The sequence below is a fragment of the Gopherus flavomarginatus genome, chromosome 1, assembly GCF_025201925.1.
Source record: "Gopherus flavomarginatus isolate rGopFla2 chromosome 1, rGopFla2.mat.asm, whole genome shotgun sequence".
Classification (NCBI taxonomy): domain Eukaryota; kingdom Metazoa; phylum Chordata; order Testudines; family Testudinidae; genus Gopherus; species Gopherus flavomarginatus.
The window spans coordinates 380,018,105-380,036,328 of NC_066617.1; the positions used below are offsets into that span (position 1 = coordinate 380,018,105).

The 18,224-nt window shown below is 58.9% G+C and overlaps 1 protein-coding gene across 1 annotated transcript in view; it reads left to right on the top strand.

The window, feature by feature from the left end:
* DNHD1 (dynein heavy chain domain 1) overlaps positions 1 to 18,224 on the top strand; it is a 214,348-nt gene that overhangs the window by 134,779 nt on the left and 61,345 nt on the right. Inside the window, 9 exon segments of the mRNA XM_050924629.1 lie at positions 5,697 to 5,794; positions 5,926 to 8,923; positions 9,296 to 9,440; positions 9,960 to 10,152; positions 12,041 to 12,353; positions 14,815 to 16,495; positions 16,920 to 17,149; positions 17,348 to 17,552; positions 18,097 to 18,199. Of these exon segments, the coding sequence (XP_050780586.1) occupies positions 5,697 to 5,794; positions 5,926 to 8,923; positions 9,296 to 9,440; positions 9,960 to 10,152; positions 12,041 to 12,353; positions 14,815 to 16,495; positions 16,920 to 17,149; positions 17,348 to 17,552; positions 18,097 to 18,199 (5,966 nt within the window).

The following is an 18,224-nucleotide window of genomic DNA, read 5'->3' on the forward strand; positions in this document are numbered from 1 at the left end:
GGGTGGCAGATAAGTCCTCGCCCACAGGCAACCTGTCAGCCTGAAGCATATTCTCACCAGTAACTGCACACCGCACCATAGTAACTCTAGCTCAGGAACCAATCCATACAACAAACCTTGATGCCAGCTTTGCCCACATATCTACACCAGCGACACCATCACAGGACCTAACCAGATCAGCCACACCATCACCGGTTCATTCACCTGCACTTCCACCAATGTAATATACATCATCATGTACCAGCAATGCCCCTCTGCTATGTACATCGGCCAAACTGGACAGTCCCTATGGAAAAGGATAAATGGACACAAATCAGATATTAGGAATGGCAATATACAAAAACCTGTAGGGGAACTCGATTTTCCCCATATTGGAGACTCATCACCTCAGACAAGTGGGTCCTAGAAATAATCAAGGAAGGATACTCCATCTCCTTCCTATCTATCCCACCCACCATCCCTCCTCCCTGTCCCTCTTCAGGGACCCCTCTCACAATTCCATTCTATGGGGAGAAATAAATCCTCTTCTGCACCTGGGAGCCATAGAACTGGTCCCTTCCCAGCAAGTGGGACAGGATTTCTACTCCCACTATTTCCTGATCTAGAAGAAATTCAGTGGCTGTGACCTATCCTGGACCTTCGCAATCTAAAGAAGTTTGTCAAACTGCAACATTTTAAGATGGTTACCCTTTCCACTATTATCCCAGCACTAGAACAGGGGGACTGGTTCTCAGCCCTCGACCTCCAAGACGCATACTTTCATATTACAGTACACCCTGATTCGTCATGGGCGATGACCACTGCCAGTATAAAATATTGCCCTTCGGGCTGTCCACAGTGCCTCGGGTGTTCTCCAAGGTCCTGGCGGTAGTTGCTGCCTACCTCAGAAAACAAGGAGTCATCATTTTTCCATACTGGGGCAACTGACTCCTCAAGGCCCCATCTGAAACTGACACTCTCCAAGCTGTCCACATAACGATGGACCTGGTCATGAAACTAGGCCTCCTCCTGAATCTAGAAGAGTCCACTTTAATGCCAGTACAACAGCTGGAATTCATCGTCACACTATTGGATGCCATACAAGCCAGAGCCTTCCTATCACTTCACAGATTCTCGGCTATAACAGATCTGGTATCCAATGCATGGGTCTGCCCTCAGATCGCTGCCAGAACCCGTCTCTAACTTCTAGGCCACATGGCCATGTTTGTGGTCAGGCACGCAAGACTACACATGCAGTGTCTTCAGGCATGGTTCCGTACAGTATATCTTCCCCACAAATACAGCCTCCACAAACTCTTATCCATGCTGATGCAAGTCAAGGATTCATTACTGTGGTGGACACAGCCCAACAATGTCTGTGTAGAAATTTCTTTCCTCCAACCAACATCAACTGTGATCCTATCAACCAATGCCTCCCTAATCGATTGGGGAGCACATCTCCATGATCACACAGTGCAGGGCAGATGGTCGTTCACAAAATCCATCTTACACCTCAATCTCCTAGAACTATGAGCAATCTGCAACGCCAGTCGAAATGTCCTATCTCCACATAGAGCAGGAGTTGGCAACCTTCAGCACATGGCCCATCAGGGTAATCTGCTGGCAGGCCGTGAGACCTTTTGTTTACATTGACTGCATAGGCACCAACTTTTCCTGGCACTGGTGGGTGCTCAACCCCTCCTCCACCCCCACCCCAACTCCACCCCTGCCCCACCCCACCCTCTCCCCTCCCCATTCCAACCCGTTTCCCAAAGTCTCTGCCTCCTCCCTGCCGTTATTGGACCCTTCCCCAAGTCTCCACCCTGGCCCCACCTCTTCCCTGAGTATGCCGCGTTCCCCCTCCCTCCCTCTTTAGAGCTTGGGTGGACATCTAATCTTTTCTGGAAATGTGAATAGTCCACTTCTACTGGCAAGGTCAAAAGCCTTTGTGAGATCGATGAAGGTTATGTAGAGGGGCTTCTTTGTTCTCTGCATTTCTCTTGTAGTTGTCTCAGTGAGAAGATCGTGTCGATAGCAGACTTTTCAGTTCTGAAGCTGCACTGTGATTCAGGGTAGATTCTGCTGGCAAGAATCTGAAGTCTGTTCAGAGCAACTCAGGCAACTCCCATGACCACTTAAAGAAACTAAGAGCCTTTGGTGAGAGACCTTGTCAAAGGCTTTCTGAAAATTCAAGTACACTATACGACTGGATCACCTTTATCCATAAAATTCTAATCGATTGGTGAGGCATGATTTCCCTTTACAAAAGCCATGTTGATTCTTCCCCAGGTGTCTGATAATTCTGTTCTTTACTATGGTTTCTACCAGCTTGCCTGGTACTGAAGTTAGACTCAGAGCCTTGTAATTGCCAGGATTGCCTCTGGAGCACTTTTTAAAAATTGACGTTACACTAGCCAGCTTCCAGTCATCTGGAACTTACACAGAGCTCTTCTTCAGGGCTGCGAAAAGTGCTAAGAGCATCACAGCTAAGTACAAGGTGGGACAGATTGTTTGGCATAAGGAGTTAACGCACATTTCAAGGGACCATTCAAGGTGAAGTGGCCTGTTAACATCTCTCCAGTGGTGTGTGGTGGAGGAAGCTGGGTGGAGGTTAGTGGGTTATAGATTGTAGACATATATCCACTGTGATATGTCATAAATCCAGTGTCTCTGTTCAGTCCATGATTTTTAGTGTCTAGCAAAGTTATGAATTAAGCCCGTCTTTGGAAGGTGTTGTGCAGGTTTCCTTTGAGGCTGAGGACTGAGAGGTCAGATAAAGAGTGACCACTTCGTGAAAAGTGTTCACCCACAAGTGATAGTGTGTTTTTGTTTTTTCCATTTTCTTGTGTGAGATCATTCAAGATGTATTGGTTGCCTGGTTTCACCCACATAGTTGTTATTGGGGCATTTATGTGTAGAGCCCATGGATCTTGAAAGAAGTGTTGCGGGGCCGGGGGTGGGGGTATTGATCATCACAGCAGTGGAGATATGTCTACAGGTTTTGCATCTGTTGTTCTGGCACGGTCCGCTGCCACGTCAAGTTGTGTGTCCTGGTCTATCAGGAACTTGCTTCTGATGATGAGCTTGGTGAGGTTGGGTGGTTGTTTGAAGGCCAGAATCATAGAACTGGAAGGGACCTTGAGAGGTCGTCTAGTCCAGTCCCCTGCACTCAAGGCAGGACTAAGTATTATCTAGACCATCCCTGACAGGTGTTTGTCCAAGCTGCTCTTAAAAATCCCCAATGATGGAGATTCCACAACCTCCCTAGGCAATTTATTCCAGTGCTTAACCACCCTGACAGGAAGTTTTTCCTAATGTCCAACCTAAACTGCCCTTGCTGCAATTTAAGCCCTTTGCTTCTTGTCCTACCCTCAGAGGTTAACAAGAACAATTTTTCTCCCTCCTGCTTATAACAACCTTTTATGTACTTGAAAACTGTTATCATGTCCCCTCTCAGTCTTCTCTTCTCCAGACTATACAAACCCAATTTTTTCATCTTCCCTTATAGGTCATGTTTTCAAGACCTTTAATAATTTTTGTTGCTCTTCTCTGGACTTTCTCCAATTTGTCCACATCTTTCCTGAAATATGTCGCCCAGAACCGGACACAATACGCCAGTTGGGGCTGTGACGTTATTGATATAAACTGGGACCATATAGAACATGGGTTGCAACCAAGGTCCTGTAGTGGCACCAAATCCTAGGTAAAGGGGGTCATATAAGGTGTCTAAGACCAAGTTATGAGTTACTGGTTATGATGATGCTGTCTGTATGTCTGTATCATTTTGGTAGTTGAAGTTATGAATATTGGCTGTAGGCTGTCTATATTTCAAACTTGTGCTGTGTTACTGGGAAAGATCCCAGACAAGTTGGTGTCAGCTCTGTTTAGCCTGCTTGATGGCCCATTAAGGACCATCACCTACACAATTGTCCCATCCAGAGAAGGCAGTTACACCCTGTGACTCAGCAGGGTGTGCAGAAACTGGCCCATGTGACTGCAAACTCCATTTTGCTGTAACTTTCCACAGCAGGAACAAAGGAGTGTTCTTACACCTGGAAAAGCCTATATAAGGCGGAGGCCTCATCTCCATTTTGTCTTCAATCCTGCTTCTTACCTCTGGAGGGATTTTGCTACAAGCTGAAGCTCTACACAAGGGACTGAGGACCCATCCCAGTGGGGGATGTTCTCCAGAGACTTGATTTGAACCTGCAGTTTACTCCATCACTGCTACAAGCCTGAACTAAGAACTTTGCCATTACTGTATGGAACTGATTCCATTTAACCAATTCTAGCTCTCATCTCTATCTTTTTCCCTTTATGAATAAACCTTTAGATTTTAGATTCTAAAGGATTGGCAACAGTGTGATTTGTGGGTAAGATCTGATGTGTATATTGACCTGGGTCTGGGGCTTGGTCCTTTGGGATCGAGAGAACCTTTTTCTTTTACTGGGGTGTTGGTTTTCATAACCATTCATCCCAGGACGGGTGGCACTGGTGGTGATACTGGGAGACTGGAGTGTCTAAGGAAATTGCTTGTGTGACTTGTGGTTAGCCAGTGGGGTGAAACCAAAGTCCTTTTTGTCTGGCTGGTTTGGTTTGCCTTAGAGGTGGAAAAACCCCAGCCTAGGGCTGTGACTGCCCTGTATGAGCAATTGGTCCTGAATTGGCACTCTCAGTTGTGTCCCGCCAGAACCGCAACGTCACAGGGGCCTAATCAGAAGAGGGGGTTCAGGAAAGATTTCTTTCAGGATGTGGTCCCATCAAGTATGGGTTGTAATTATTTGATGATACCCTGTATGGGTTCCAGTGTGCCGTGCTAAGTTGACATCCAGGAATGTGCAGTTGGAAGTGGTTTTATAGAATCATAAGGTTAGATGGGGCCATGGCGCAAGGGTCATCTGGTCTAATCCCCTGTCAAGGTGCAGGATTTGTTGGGTCTAAACCATCCAAGACAGATGGCTCCAGCCTCCTTTGGAAAACCTCCAGTGAAGGAGCTTCCACGACCTCCATAGGCAGCCTGGCCCATTGTCTTATAGTGAGGAAGTTTATCCTGAGATTTTATCTGAGCCTGGGCGTACATTGCAAAATACCCTCAGTGAGTCAGCCCTGCAGCCAGGTCATGTTTTCAGGGTGTATATATAGAGTCCAATAGTGGGGAGTTGTCAGGGCAAGTGAGGGATTCAGGGGTTCCGTACCCTTGTACCTTCAATGTCTTCCCCCATCTTGGTTCCCCACTGAGGGATAGACTTCCATTGTTATCACTCTTTAGGGGTTGGTAGGGGAGCCCAGACCCACCTGTCTCTGATCCAGTGCCCAATGGTAGGCAGCTAAGTTCTGCACCCTCAGGTGCTGTGCAGCTCCCTCCCTACCAGTCCTATCTCTTCCCACTGGATAAAGTAAATAACTAACCACCAAGATAAAGGCTGTGCCTTCAGAGAGTCACGGGTCCCTCCTCTGTGAGCTTGGTCAGGCCACTAGTGCCAGGCCTCAGGTAGCAAGAGCTCCCGTTGTGTCCCTGCCCAAGAGCTCCAGTGCAGGTTCACCTCAGCTGTCTGCTTTGTAAGCTCCACCTCCAGCCTGAGTCGGTTTTGCAGGTGTGGTGGGGTAGGGCCACCTAGGCCGAGAGCAGCTCCTTAGCCCCTTCCTCTTCAGTGTGGGGTTTGTATACTCACAGGGTACACGGGCCAGTGCTCACCCCCAGACCCCTCTCTCCACAGGAGCCCTGCTGGATGTCTGGGTCAGCTTCCAGCAGAAGTGGGTTTTCCTGAATATCATTCTGTATGAGATGGACATCAGTCTGCCCAGCAGTGAGCTGGTGAGTTGTCTCCCCCACCACATGCCCTTGCCTCGAGCCAGTGAGTCCTTCCTCCCTTCCTCAGTGCCTCCAGTTCCCTGCCTCTTGGGGCTTCCCTTCTGCAGGGCTGATGCTTGCTTTCCTCGTGCCAGGACTGCCTGTTCCAGAAGCTGGACAGCGAGTTCCGGGAGCTCATGCAGGTAACATCCAAGCACCCCCTGGTGCTATCCAGCATGATGCCTATGGCCACCTCCAACCGGGAGAGCCGCTTTATGGGTGTTCCCCTGCAGACCATGCTGAGTGAGGGGGTTGAGGACTTGCAGCTCATCATCCACGCATTGGAGTATGTGCTGGAGGCTACGCGCATGGGCTTCCCCCGCCTCTTCTTCCTCAGCAACACAGAGCTGGTGGCTATGATGGCCTCACCTGCGGAGCCCATGGAGGTGACCACCTGGGCCCACCGCTGCTTCCCAGCTGTGCACCAGCTGGCCTTCTGTGAGCTCTCAACCACTCAAGAGCCTGCCACCTATGCTGTCCTGCTGCCCATGGTAGAGGCCACGGGCCTGGTGGGAGCCTGTGGGGAGACGGTGCCGCTGTGTTCCCCATTGCTTCTCAACCAGAAGATCACTAAATGGTTGTGTGCCCTGGAGCAGGGCATGAAGGAGGCCCTCTTCCACCTGCTGCAGGCATGCATGGCCCAGCGCCTGGCGCTGCGGCCCCAGCTCGACGTGGCCTTCGAGCAGCGCCCAGCTCCCACCGAGCTGCCACTGCATCTGCTGGTGGAGCACTGGGGGCAGCTGGCAACAGGCTTCCCGGCCCAGTGCGTGCTGCTGGCCGAGGAGGCCTTGTGGTTTGCGGATGTGCAGGAGCGGCTCTTCGGCCCCGTGCGCAGGCCTGGCCTCAAGCTCAAGCACCGACTCAAGCTGGAGGCCCTGGCCCACTATGTCCGCAGCTACCGCAGCAGCTGCGCCGGGCAGCCGGGCAGCGCCCGGCTCAGCATGCTGCTGGGGACCCTGCTTACTGTCACCGTGCGCCAGCGTGACGTGCTAGCCCACCTGCTGCAGCACAAGGTCGACTCACCCACCGCCTTTGCCTGGGCCCAACTGCTCAAGTACCGGCTGGTGCTGCACCCCGCGAGTGCCAGGGCAGTCGGGGCCCCCCTTGAGAGCTGGGCTGCCAGCCCCCCCGGCTGCTGGGCCGAGATCTTTGACATCCGCCTGCACTACGACTATGAGTATGTGGGGAACTGCCCCCACCTGGTGGGGAGCCCCCAGCTGGAGAGGAGCTTCCTGGGCTTATTGCTCGCCCTGGAGGAGTTCCGCTGTGGCGCTGCTCTGGGCTGCCACGGGGTCGGGAAGACAGCCACCATGCAGCACCTGGCCAGGGCTCTGGGGCGCCAGCTTGTCACCCTGCACTGCTCCCAGCAGATGAGCCTGGACTGCCTCCACCAACACCTGAGTGGGGCTGTGCAGGCCGGCGCCTGGCTGCTGCTGGAGGCTGTGGACCAGCTGGGGCCCAGTGTCCAGTCAGGGTTCAGCCAGCTCCTGTTGGACCTGCAGATGCTCTGCATGGGCCTGCAGGCAGAGAAGGGCCAGGTGACCCCCAGCCACAAATCCAAGAGCAGCGATGGGGAGGGGCAGGAGCAGCCTGCCAGGGCCCTGCCAGAGCTGGGCCTGGATGAAGCAGAGCCGTACCAGCCCCGCGTGCTGGGCAACATCCTCTTCGGGGAGCGGTTGCTGCGGGTCAGGGAGACCTACGGGTGCCTGGCCACCCTGCAGCGTCTCCCTGAGCTCCTGCGCCTGGCCTTGCGCCCCGTGGCCCTGCTGCCCCCTGACCTGCACAAGGTGGCTGAGGTGACCTTGCTGGCAGCTGGCTTCCGGGAAGCCGCACACCTGGCCAAGAAGCTGAGCTATTTCTTCTGGCTGCAGGGGGAGCTGGGCCCGGGCCCTGCACCCTGCCGGCTGGCCCTGTTCAAGGGGATCATTGAGGCAGCCATTGGCATTGCGTATCCGCCTGTGGTGAGGCCAGAGCCAGAGCCCGGGGAGCAGCTCACAGCCCAGCAGTCGTCCTTTGAGAGCCTGGCTGAGGAGCCTGCCCTCGTCCAAGCTCTCTGCCTCTCGCCCTTCTTGTCTGCCCTGGAGGACCCCCAGCTGAGCAGAGTGTGGGAGCTGCTCCGAGGGGTCTTCCCTGCCTCCTGCTCCCTGGTCCCCGAGGTTCATGCACCCCCCAGGCTGCTGAGTGCTGTGACAGCACAGCTGCACGAGGACAAGCTCCACGCAGACCCTGAGCTCACCAGCACCATAGTGCAGCTTTGCCAGGCCCTGCTGGGCTCGCCGGGGGTCCTGCTGGTGGGGCCATCTGGCAGTGGCAAGACCACAGCCTGGAAGACCCTGGCTAAGGTGCTGAGCAGGCTGGCTGTGAGTGAGTCCCTGGAGCTGGCGCCAGGAGTGGGCAGGCCAGGTACTCGGCAGGATGTGGCATACCTGCCCATCAGCACTGTCTGCCTCTGCCCCAACAGCCTCAGCACTGCTGAATTCCTGGGCAGGCTTGTGGGAGGCATCTGGAGGGAGGGCGTTTTCTCCAGGCTCCTGCAGAGAATGGCTTCCTCAGCCCCTGCCACTGGGCTGGGCATGTCAGGCACCCAGCAATGGCTGGTGCTGGACGGGTCTGCCAGCTCCGAGTGGCTGGATCCCATCTCGTCGCTGTTCAGTGTAGAGCCCACTCTCAGCCTGCCAAGTGGGCAGCGGCTCCATCCCCCAGAGGGTGTGAAGTTCCTCTTTGAGCTGCCTGATGTCTCCAACATCTCACCATCCATCTCCACATACTGCGCCCTCCTGCACTGCGGGGGCTCGTGTGCCTGGCGAGCACTGCTGGCCTCATCCCTAGCCACCATCTACCACACGTACAGCGTGAGCCAGGAGAGCGTGGTCATGCTGCGTGGCCTCGCTGAGGATGTCTTCCCCCCCACGCTCACCTTCCTGCAGCAGCATTGCAGCTCTGTGCTGCAGCCTCACACCGACCTGCGCAGCCCCATAGCCTGGGGCATCCCAGAGACTACAACCTTCACCAGGCTCCTGAAGGCTTTGCTGGACAAACACCTGAGCTATGACAAGACGAAGGCCCAGCCCCTGAGAAGGGAGGACCAGGCAGGTGAGGGGAATCCCAGCAGGACCAATGACCTCGTGCCCCCCTGCTCTTACAGGATCCAGATTAGAACCAGACCCAGTGCTGCTGATCCCGACCAGCCGAGTTCCCCCATTCTGGGTGCCCCAGGGTCTGAGCAGAGGCAGAGCCCCAGGGAAGGGGCCTGATGGTGGAGGCTGCCTGGGGCTATCCTTTGGGGGGGGCAGGATCTCACCATCCAGGGAGTCCTGGGTGACTGGCACGGAACCTCCTTGGCGGCTGCTCTGCCAGTCATTGCCCGTGAAGGCTTGTGGCAGGCCAGTCTGAACCTCGGGCCCATCGCTAGGCCAGGCCATGCTGGGGTCCCCTGCCTCTAGATGACTGACTCTCTCTCCCCAGTGGTGGAGAACAGCGGTGCTGGGGTCTCAGCTGTCTCATCACACTGGGGCTTGGATGAAGCTGTCCCGCCCCATCACCACCTGCTTGTCCGCAGCATCTTCGTGTTTGCCTACATCTGGGGTTTCAGTGGCCACCTGCACCCCAGGTACTAGCCAGGGTTTCCTGGGGCTGGGCCATTCGTGGCCCTTCTCCCTCTAGCCATGGCATCGGGGATGATGAGTGAGCAGCACCGGGAGGTGGAAGCAGTAGAATGTGGACGCTGGGGAGGGGAGGGGAGGGAAGGGGAGTGGGGTCTATGGAGCAGAGCAGGGAGCCGGGGCTCCTGGAGAGGGGAGGGGAGGGGGGTCTATGGAGCAGAGCAGGGAGCCGGGGCTCCTGGAGAGGGGAGGGGAGGGGAGGGGGGTCTATGGAGCAGAGCAGGGAACCAGGATTCCTGGGGAAGGGAGAGGAGTGGAGTGGGGTCTATGGAGCAGAGTAGGGAGCCAGGACTCCTGGGGAGGGGAGGGAAGTGGGGTCTATGGAGCAGAGCAGGGAGCCAGGACTCCTGGCTTCTAGCCTGGCTCTGGGAGCAAAGTGGGTCTAGCAGTTACAGCAGGGGCAATGTGGGGCCAGCTCAGGGCACTCTCCCCTTTGCTGTCCATCTCTCTGACTCTATTTTTTGCAGACACTGGGCCCTCTTTGACAGCTTTGCCCGTAGAGTCCTGTACAGCAGCAGCTACACCATAGAGCTGCCTTCAGCCAACTCTGTCTTTGACCTCTATCCCCAGCCTGAGGATGGGAAACTGGAGGTCTTTGATGGGAAGTATCTGTCCGGCAGAATCAAGGCAGTTCCTGTGAGCTTCACCATCCTGCCCCAGGTATGACCAGGCCCGTGGGTCCCCAGGAGCTGACCCATCCTGCCCCAGGTACAGCCAGGCCTGGGCAGGGGGGTCCCCCAGGAGCTGCCCCATCCTGCCCTAGGTACGGCCAGGCCCGTGGGTCCCTAGGAGCTGCCCCATCCTGCCCCAGGTACAGCCAGGCCTGGGCAGGGGGGTCCCCCAGGAGCTGCCCCATCCTGCCCTAGGTACGGCCAGGCCTGGGCAGTGGGGTCCCCCAGGAGCTGCCCCATCCTGCCCCAGGTACAGTCTGGTGCTGTGAGCTGCCCCCATCCTGGCCTGGGTATGGGCAGTGTGACGATGCGGTTCTGGCGGGACACAACTGAGAGTGCCAATTCAGGACCAAGTGCTCAAACAGGGCAGTCACAGCCCTAGGCTGGGGTTTTTCCACCTCTAAGGCACCAAACCAGCCAGACAACGAGGACTTTGGTCTTACACCACTGGCTAACCACAAGTCACACAAGCAATTCCCTTACATACTCCAGTCTCCCAGTATCACCACCAGTGCCACCTGTCCTGGGGATGAATGGTTATGAAAACCAACACCCCAGTAAAAGAAAACGGTTCTCTTGATCCCACAGAATCAAGCCCCACACCCAGGTCAATATACACATCAGATCTTACCCACAAATCACGCTGTTGCCAATCCTTTAGAATCTAAAATCTAAAGGATTATTCATAAAAGGAAAAAGATAAGATGAGAGCCAGAATTGGTTAAATGTAATCAGTTACATACAGTGATGGCAAAGTTCTTGGTTCAGGCTTGTAGCAGTGATGGAGTAAACTGCAGGTTCAAATCAAGTCTCTGGAGTACATCCTCCGCTGGGATGGGTCATTCAGTCCTTTGTTCAGAGCTTCAGTTTGTAGCAAAGTCCCTCCAGAGGTAAGAAGCAGGACTGAAGACAAGATGGAGATGAGGCATCAGCCTTATATAGGCTTTTCCAGGTGTAAGAACCTCTTTGTTCTTATTGTGGAAAATTACAGCAAAATGGAGTCTGGAGTCACATGGGCAAGTCCCTGCACTTTGCTAAGTTACAAGGCGTATCTGCCTCCTCTCCATGGGTCAATTATGTAGCTGATGGTCCTTAATGGGCCATCAAGCAGGCTAGGCAGAGCTAACTAACTTGTCTAGGATGTCTCCCAGAAGCACAGCACAAGTTTGAAGTACAGACAGAACAGAGCCAATATTCATAACTTCAACTACAAAATGACACATGCACACAGACACCATAATCATAACCAGCAACCCATAACCTGGTCTTAGACACCTTATATGACCCCCTTTACATAAGATCTGGTGCCACTACACGACCTTGGTTGCAACTATGTTCTGTATGGTCCCAGATTATATCAATGTCACAGCCAGGACCAGGGGTGCCAGGAGCTGCCCCATCCTGCCCCAGGTATGGCCAGGTCCCAGGGGTCCCGAGGAGCCTGCCCCATTCCGCCCCATGTACAGCCAGGCCCCAGCGGTCCCCAGGACAGGCCCTGTCATGCTCCAGGTATGGCCAGGTTCTGGGGGTCCCTGGGAGCTGCCCCAGATACGACTGGCCCCCAGGGGGGTCCCCGGGAGCTGCCCCATTCTGCCCTAGGTCCATCCAGGACCATCACACACTGTAACATTCCCACTGTCAACGAGGGCCAGAGTTGCTGGATGGCAACTGGGACGCCAAAGGAGAGGTCAGATGCTAGAGGCACAGAGGGGGCAAGGCTGGGAGCTCTTCCAACAGCCCCATGCAGCCAGGAGAGGTGGCACGTCGCCTTCGATCCCCTGCTCTCTGATGTGCCCAAGGTCTCTATGGTGCTTCCCTCTGGTCAATGCTACACAGTCCCATGTCCCCCTCCCTGGCACGGTCTCTCTGCTCTGCAGTACGAGCGGTTCCTCTACGTGCTGGACCTGCTCCTGGGTTCGAGGCAGCCAGTGCTCCTGGCCGGGGAGCCTGGCTGCGGCAAGTCGTCCTTCGCGGAGCTGATGATCCAGCCCAATCACTCCTACCATCGTGTCGCCATCTCGCCTGCCCTCAGTGCGGGCTACATGCGCCGGCTGCTGGAGAGCCAGATCCTAAGCAGCATGCGGGACAAGGCCCTGTTCACCGGCCTCCCTGGATCCCGGGCCCCTGGCACCAGGGGCAGGAGGAGCTGCTACCTGCTCCTGCTGGATGACCTGCACGCCGCCGAGCTGGGTGAGCCCCATCCTCACGTCAGACATTGCCCTGGGATGAGCTGGAAATGGCCACATATCTTCTGTGAGGCCTGGCTCCCCCATGGCTTGGCAAGGCCCTGCTCCCCATCCTTGGCCTATACACCCCCTGCCCCAGGGCCCTGCGGGGCCTGGCTCCCCCTGCCTTGGCCTGCCTCCCCATCGCTGGAGCTGGACACCCCCTACCCCAAAGCTCTGTGGGGTCCAGCTCCCTCTGGCTGGGCCTGGCTCCCCACCGCTGGGGCCAGACACCCCCTGGCAGGGGCCAGACACCCACTGCCCCAGGGCTCTGCGGTGCCCAGCTCCCCCTGCCTCGGCCTGGCTCCCCATTGCTGGGGCCAGACACCCCATGCCCCAGGGCTCTGCAAGGCCTGGCTCCCTCTGCAAGGCCTGACTCCCCATCACTGGGGCCGGATGCCCCCTCCCCAGGGCTCTGCAAAGCCTGGCTCCCCCTGGCTGGGCCTGGCTCCCCATCGCTGGAACTGGACACCCTGTGCCCCAGAGCTCTGTGGGGCCCAGCTCCCCCTGGCTGGGCCTGGCTCCCCATCGCTGGAGCTAGACACCTCCTGCCCCAGAGCTCTACAGGGCCTGACTCCCCCTGCCTCGGCCTGGCTCTCCATCGCTGGGGCCAGACACCCCCAACCCCAGGGCTCTGCGGGGCCCGGCTCCCTCTGCCTCAGCCTGGCTCCCCATCGCTGGGGCCAGACACCCCCTGCCCCAGAGCTCTGCGGGGCCCAGCTCCCCCTGGAGGGGCCTGGCTCCCCATCGCTGGGGCCAGACACCCACCGCCCCAGGGCTCTGCGGGGCCCGGCTCCCCCTGCCTCAGCCTGGTTCCCCATCACTGGGGCCAGACACCCACCGCCCCAGGGCTCTGCGGGGCCCGGCTCCCCCTGCCTCAGCCTGGTTCCGCATCACTGGGGCCAGACACCCACCGCCCCAGGGCTCTGCGGGGCCCGGCTCCCTCTGGCGGGGCCTGGCTCCCCATTGCTGGGGCCAGACACCCACCACCCCAGGGCTCTGCAGTGCCCAGCTCCCCTGCCTCAGCCTGGCTCCCCATCGCTGGAGCTGGACACCCTGTGCCCCAGAGCTCTGTGGGGCCCAGCTCCCCATGGCTGGGCCTGGCTCCCCATCGCTGGAGCTAGACACCCCCTGCCCCAGAGCTCTACAGGGCCTGACTCCCCCTGCCTTGGCCTGGCTCCCCATCGCTGGGGCCAGACACCCCCTGCCCCAGAGCTCTGCGGGGCCCGGCTCCCCCTGGCTGGGCCTGGCTCCCCATCGCTGGAGCTAGACACCCCCTGCCCCAGAGCTCTACAGGGCCTGACTCCCCCTGCCTTGGCCTGGCTCCCCTTCGCTGGGGCCAGACACCCCCTGGCAGGGGCCAGACACCCACCGCCCCAGGGCTCTGCGGGGCCCGGCTCTCCCTGGCTGGGCCTGGCTCCCCATCGCTGGAGCTGGACACCCTGTTCCCCAGGGCTCTGCGGGGCCCAGCTTCCCTGCCTCAGCCTGGCTCCCCATTGCTGGAGCCAGACACCCCCAACCCCAGGGCTCTGCATGGCCTGGCTCCCCCTGCCTTGGTCTGGCTCCCTATTGCTGGAGCAGACACCCCCTGCCCCAGAGCTCTGCGGGGCCCGTCTCCCCCTGGCTGGGCCTGGCTCCCCATTGTTGCGGCCAGACACCCCCTGGCAGGGGCCAGACAACCACCGCCCCAGGGCTCTGCGGGGCCTGGCTCCCCCTGCCTCGGCCTGGCTCCCCTTCGCTGGGGCCAGACACCCCCTGGCAGGAGCCAGACAACCACCGCCCCAGGGCTCTGCGGGGCCCGGCTCTCCCTGGCTGGGCCTGGCTCCCCATCGCTGGAGCTGGACACCCTGTTCCCCAGGGCTCTGCGGGGCCCAGCTTCCCTGCCTCAGCCTGGCTCCCCATTGCTGGAGCCAGACACCCCCAACCCCAGGGCTCTGCATGGCCTGGCTCCCCCTGCCTTGGTCTGGCTCCCTATTGCTGGAGCAGACACCCCCTGCCCCAGAGCTCTGCGGGGCCCGTCTCCCCCTGGCTGGGCCTGGCTCCCCATTGTTGCGGCCAGACACCCCCTGGCAGGGGCCAGACAACCACCGCCCCAGGGCTCTGCGGGGCCCGGCTCCCCCTGCCTCGGCCTGGCTCCCCTTCGCTGGGGCCAGACACCCCCTGGCAGGGGCCAGACAACCACCGCCCCAGGGCTCTGAGGGGCCCGGCTCCCCCTGCCTCGGCCTGGCTCCCCTTCGCTGGGGCCAGACACCCCCTGCCCCAGGGGTCTGCAAGGCTGGGCTCAGTCACCCAGGGGTGTTTAGGTTCCCAGGGCTGTCTGTGTTAGTGTGTCCTGCCCCTGGCACTTGGCTCCCAGAAGAGCCTGTGGGTGGCTGTGGGAGGGCTAGGCAGGCTGCTCCAAGGCGTGATGGTCCTTTCTCTCCCAGATGCCAGGCAGGGGAGTCACCCCGTGGTGGAGACCCTGCGCCAGGCCCTCTCCCACCAGGAGGTCTACGGCACCGAGAGCCTGGAGCTCCGACACATCCCTTCAGCAGAGTTCAATTGCTTTGGCTTGGTGGCTGCTCCAGCAATTGGCGTGCACCCCCTCTCCCCTCGCTTCACTCGGCTCTGCAGCATCCTCTCGCTCCCCAGCGTCTCCAGGGAGTCTCTGATCAGCATCCACAGCCCCCTGGTCCTGGCCTGGCTGGAGAAGTTCCCCCTCCTGGCCAGGCACAGCGAGCTGGCCACTGCCCTGGTGGGGGCCACTGTGGACGTGTACGAGGCCGTGAAGGCCAGGTTCCGCCCCTCCCCCGCCTGCTCCCCCTACCACTTTTCCTACCACCACATCGAGAAGGTTCTCAGGGGCCTCTTTCTCCTGCGGCCCTGCCCCGGGATCCACCTCACCAGCCCCTTGGAGGACCCCAGCGCACCAAAGGCTTCAAAGCGAGGCCAGCCGGGGATAAGCCTGAGCCTCACGCTGAGCACCCGGGTCATCGTCCGTCTCTGGCTGCACGAGTCGCTGCGCACCTTCTGCGACCCGCTGCTGTCGGAGCGCGAGCGGCAGGAGAGTGGGCAGCTGCTGCTGGATGTGGCTGCCAGCAGCTTCTGCACCAAGAGGAGCGTGCTGAGGGTGATCACCACCAGCGACAGGGAGCCGCAGCAGTGCGAGCGAGCCAGGAGCGACACGGAGCTCGCCGGGAAAGACGCTGCCATGGAGCTGGGCGCTGAGAGCCATGAGGAGCCTTCCTCGCAGAGCAGCAGCGATGGGGACTGCCCAGACGCCTTCGATCCCATAGACCAGGCCCCCGCCCTGGCCCTGGACCGGCCGGACGCAGCGCCCTCTGGGGACTCTGCCCTGGCCGCACTGGAGCCCGAGGGGACAGAGGTGACTGGGATGAGGAGAGTGGCTTCCATCCAGCCCTCTCCAGCCCTGCGCCCTCACTTCCAGGAGCAGCACCTGGCCATGGGGCGCCGCACCAGCGCCCGCCAGACCACCCCTCTGAAGAGCAAGCGCAGGCACTCTACCAAGAAGGACAACACCAAGCCCCTGCTGCCTTCCCACCTCCTGCTGCTGCCAGGGGAGGACGTGCGCAACATCCTCTTCAGCAGGGAGCTGGCGCTGGCCTCCCCCAGCCGGGAGAGCCTCTACCACGAGAGGTGCTGGGACGCCATCCAACAGCAGCTCAGCGCCTTCCTCCCCAGGGGCTTTGTGCTGTGCAGAGAAGTCACCCAGCACCTGGTGCGCCTGCTGCGGGTGCTGTGCTGCCCAGAGGGGCACGGCGCCCTCCTCTCCCTGCACCTCTCCACCGGCAGGAGGTCCCTGGTGGCCTTGGCTGCCCATGTCACTGCCTCCCAGCTCTTTGAGCTGACGGGGCAGGCAGGGGAGCGGGAGGTGAGGGAGCTGATCAGGAAAGCCAGCTGGCAGGCTGGGATCCTGGACACGAGAGTCGTGGTGCTGGTGCACCAGGGGGTGGGGCTGGGCACCATGCAGAAGTTGGTGGATCTGATGAGAGAGGGCACCTACCCTGGCCTGTACACCACTGAAGACACTGCACACATCGTGAAGGAACTGCTGCAGGAGAACCAGAACATCAAAAGAACGATGAGGCCTAACATGGTCCTGCAAAGGTCAGGGAGAGAGTGACGGAGTCCATGGCCAAGGGAAATTGGGGATGGCCTGAGCTGGGCAGGTCTAACAGGAGTGACCGTGGGTAGGGAGAGGGGAGTGGAATCCCTGAGCCGGGATGCACAGAGGCTCCAGACCTTGCCTGCCCTGGAGGGGGGGAATCACACAGGCCCCGCCCCCTCACACTGAGGGCATCCTCTCTTTATTAGGCGAGAGAAGGAAATTCCAGCTGGGCCTGCCCTGAGACCCTGCTGGGCTGGGACTGTCCACAGGTGGCAGGGGGCACTCCCCCTGCGGGGGGGGGGAGGAGGGGAGCGGAGTTAGTGTCAGTCCCCCTCAAACTAGACTGGGAGGGAGAGGTTTGGTGTCACCCCATATCTTGGGGATCCCCCTCTCTTCCCTCAGACCCTTTGCCTTCTCTTTCAGGTTCTACCAGTTTGTGAGGAACAATCTGCACATGCTGCTGCTGCTGGATGGGCGCAAGGGCTGGGCACAGGGCAGGGGGCCCTTGGGTTACCCCACAGCCATGGCCACAGCCCTGCTCACCCTCCCCTGCAGCATTGACGTGTACCAGCCCTGGAGCCAGGAGTCCTTGGTGCAGGTGGCTACCCAGCACCTGGAAGATGCCCTCAACGAGCAGCCCCTGAAGAGCCCAGGTGAGGGGTCGATCTGCTTCTGGGGTCTCAGCTTCTCCTGGATCATGGCGGCCGTGCAGCCGGCAAAGGGCCAGGCCCACCTGGGTTCAGCACAGAATACAGGCCCCAAGTGCCTGGCCCCTCGTGCTGACCAGCTCCAACCCATGGGCCCAGCTGCCTCCTCTCCACAGTCTCTCATGGTGTCCACTTGCTTGTCAGTCCCAGCGTCACTGCAGGCCCTGGAGAATTCGCTTGCCAGCATTGCCTCAGCCATGGCTCTGATTCACTGCTCTGCCAGCTGCTATGCCACACACTTGGCCCCCGGCACGCCCCTCATCACCCCAAAGACCTTCCTGGATTTCCTCGATGCTTTCCTCATGCTATCAGCACAGTTGCAGAGGCAGAGCCGGACTCAGGCTGATCGGTAAGGAATGAGGCCAAACTCTGCTCCCTATCATAGCCTTAACTCTGACCCCCATGGCCCCATGGAACCCCCACATTGCTCTGCCTGCCCATGGGCAGTGCGTCGTGCCCCACAGCCTGTGGGCCGGGCCATCAGCGCTAAGCAAGGTAAACGTCCCATATCAGTGACAGCTGGACTGAGGGGTCTCGACACACAAGCTGCCCCCATTCTAACAGCTGGCAGCAGTGGTCTGGGGGCTCCACTCGTGTGTGTGCCAGGCTACTGTGACTGAGGGAGAGAATGGGGATCGGGCGCCTCCTTTCCCTCCTGTGCCCCAAGAGCTTGGTGAGGAGCAGGGTCTGGCCCCCTGCCCAGGACACAAGCCGCCTCTCCCTGCTGGGGTCAGGTTATCCCAGAGCTGCCGACTAGGATTCCCGGGCTTGGAACAGAAGGATCTGGCTGGAGGGGCCCCTGGGCTGCACCCTCAGATTGAAGTGCCCCTAATGCCCTGGATCTGAACGTGTGCAGGGGGTGGGGGAGCCTCACTCTCCTTTCCTTGGGCCAGGATGAAGCTTGCTCTGACCAAGTTGCAGGCAGTGAGTGAGAAGCAGCGGGAGCACAGCCGGGACATCAAGTACTTGCAGGAGAAACTTCGCATGGCCAAGGAGGTGAGAGGGTGGCCTCTGGGAGAGC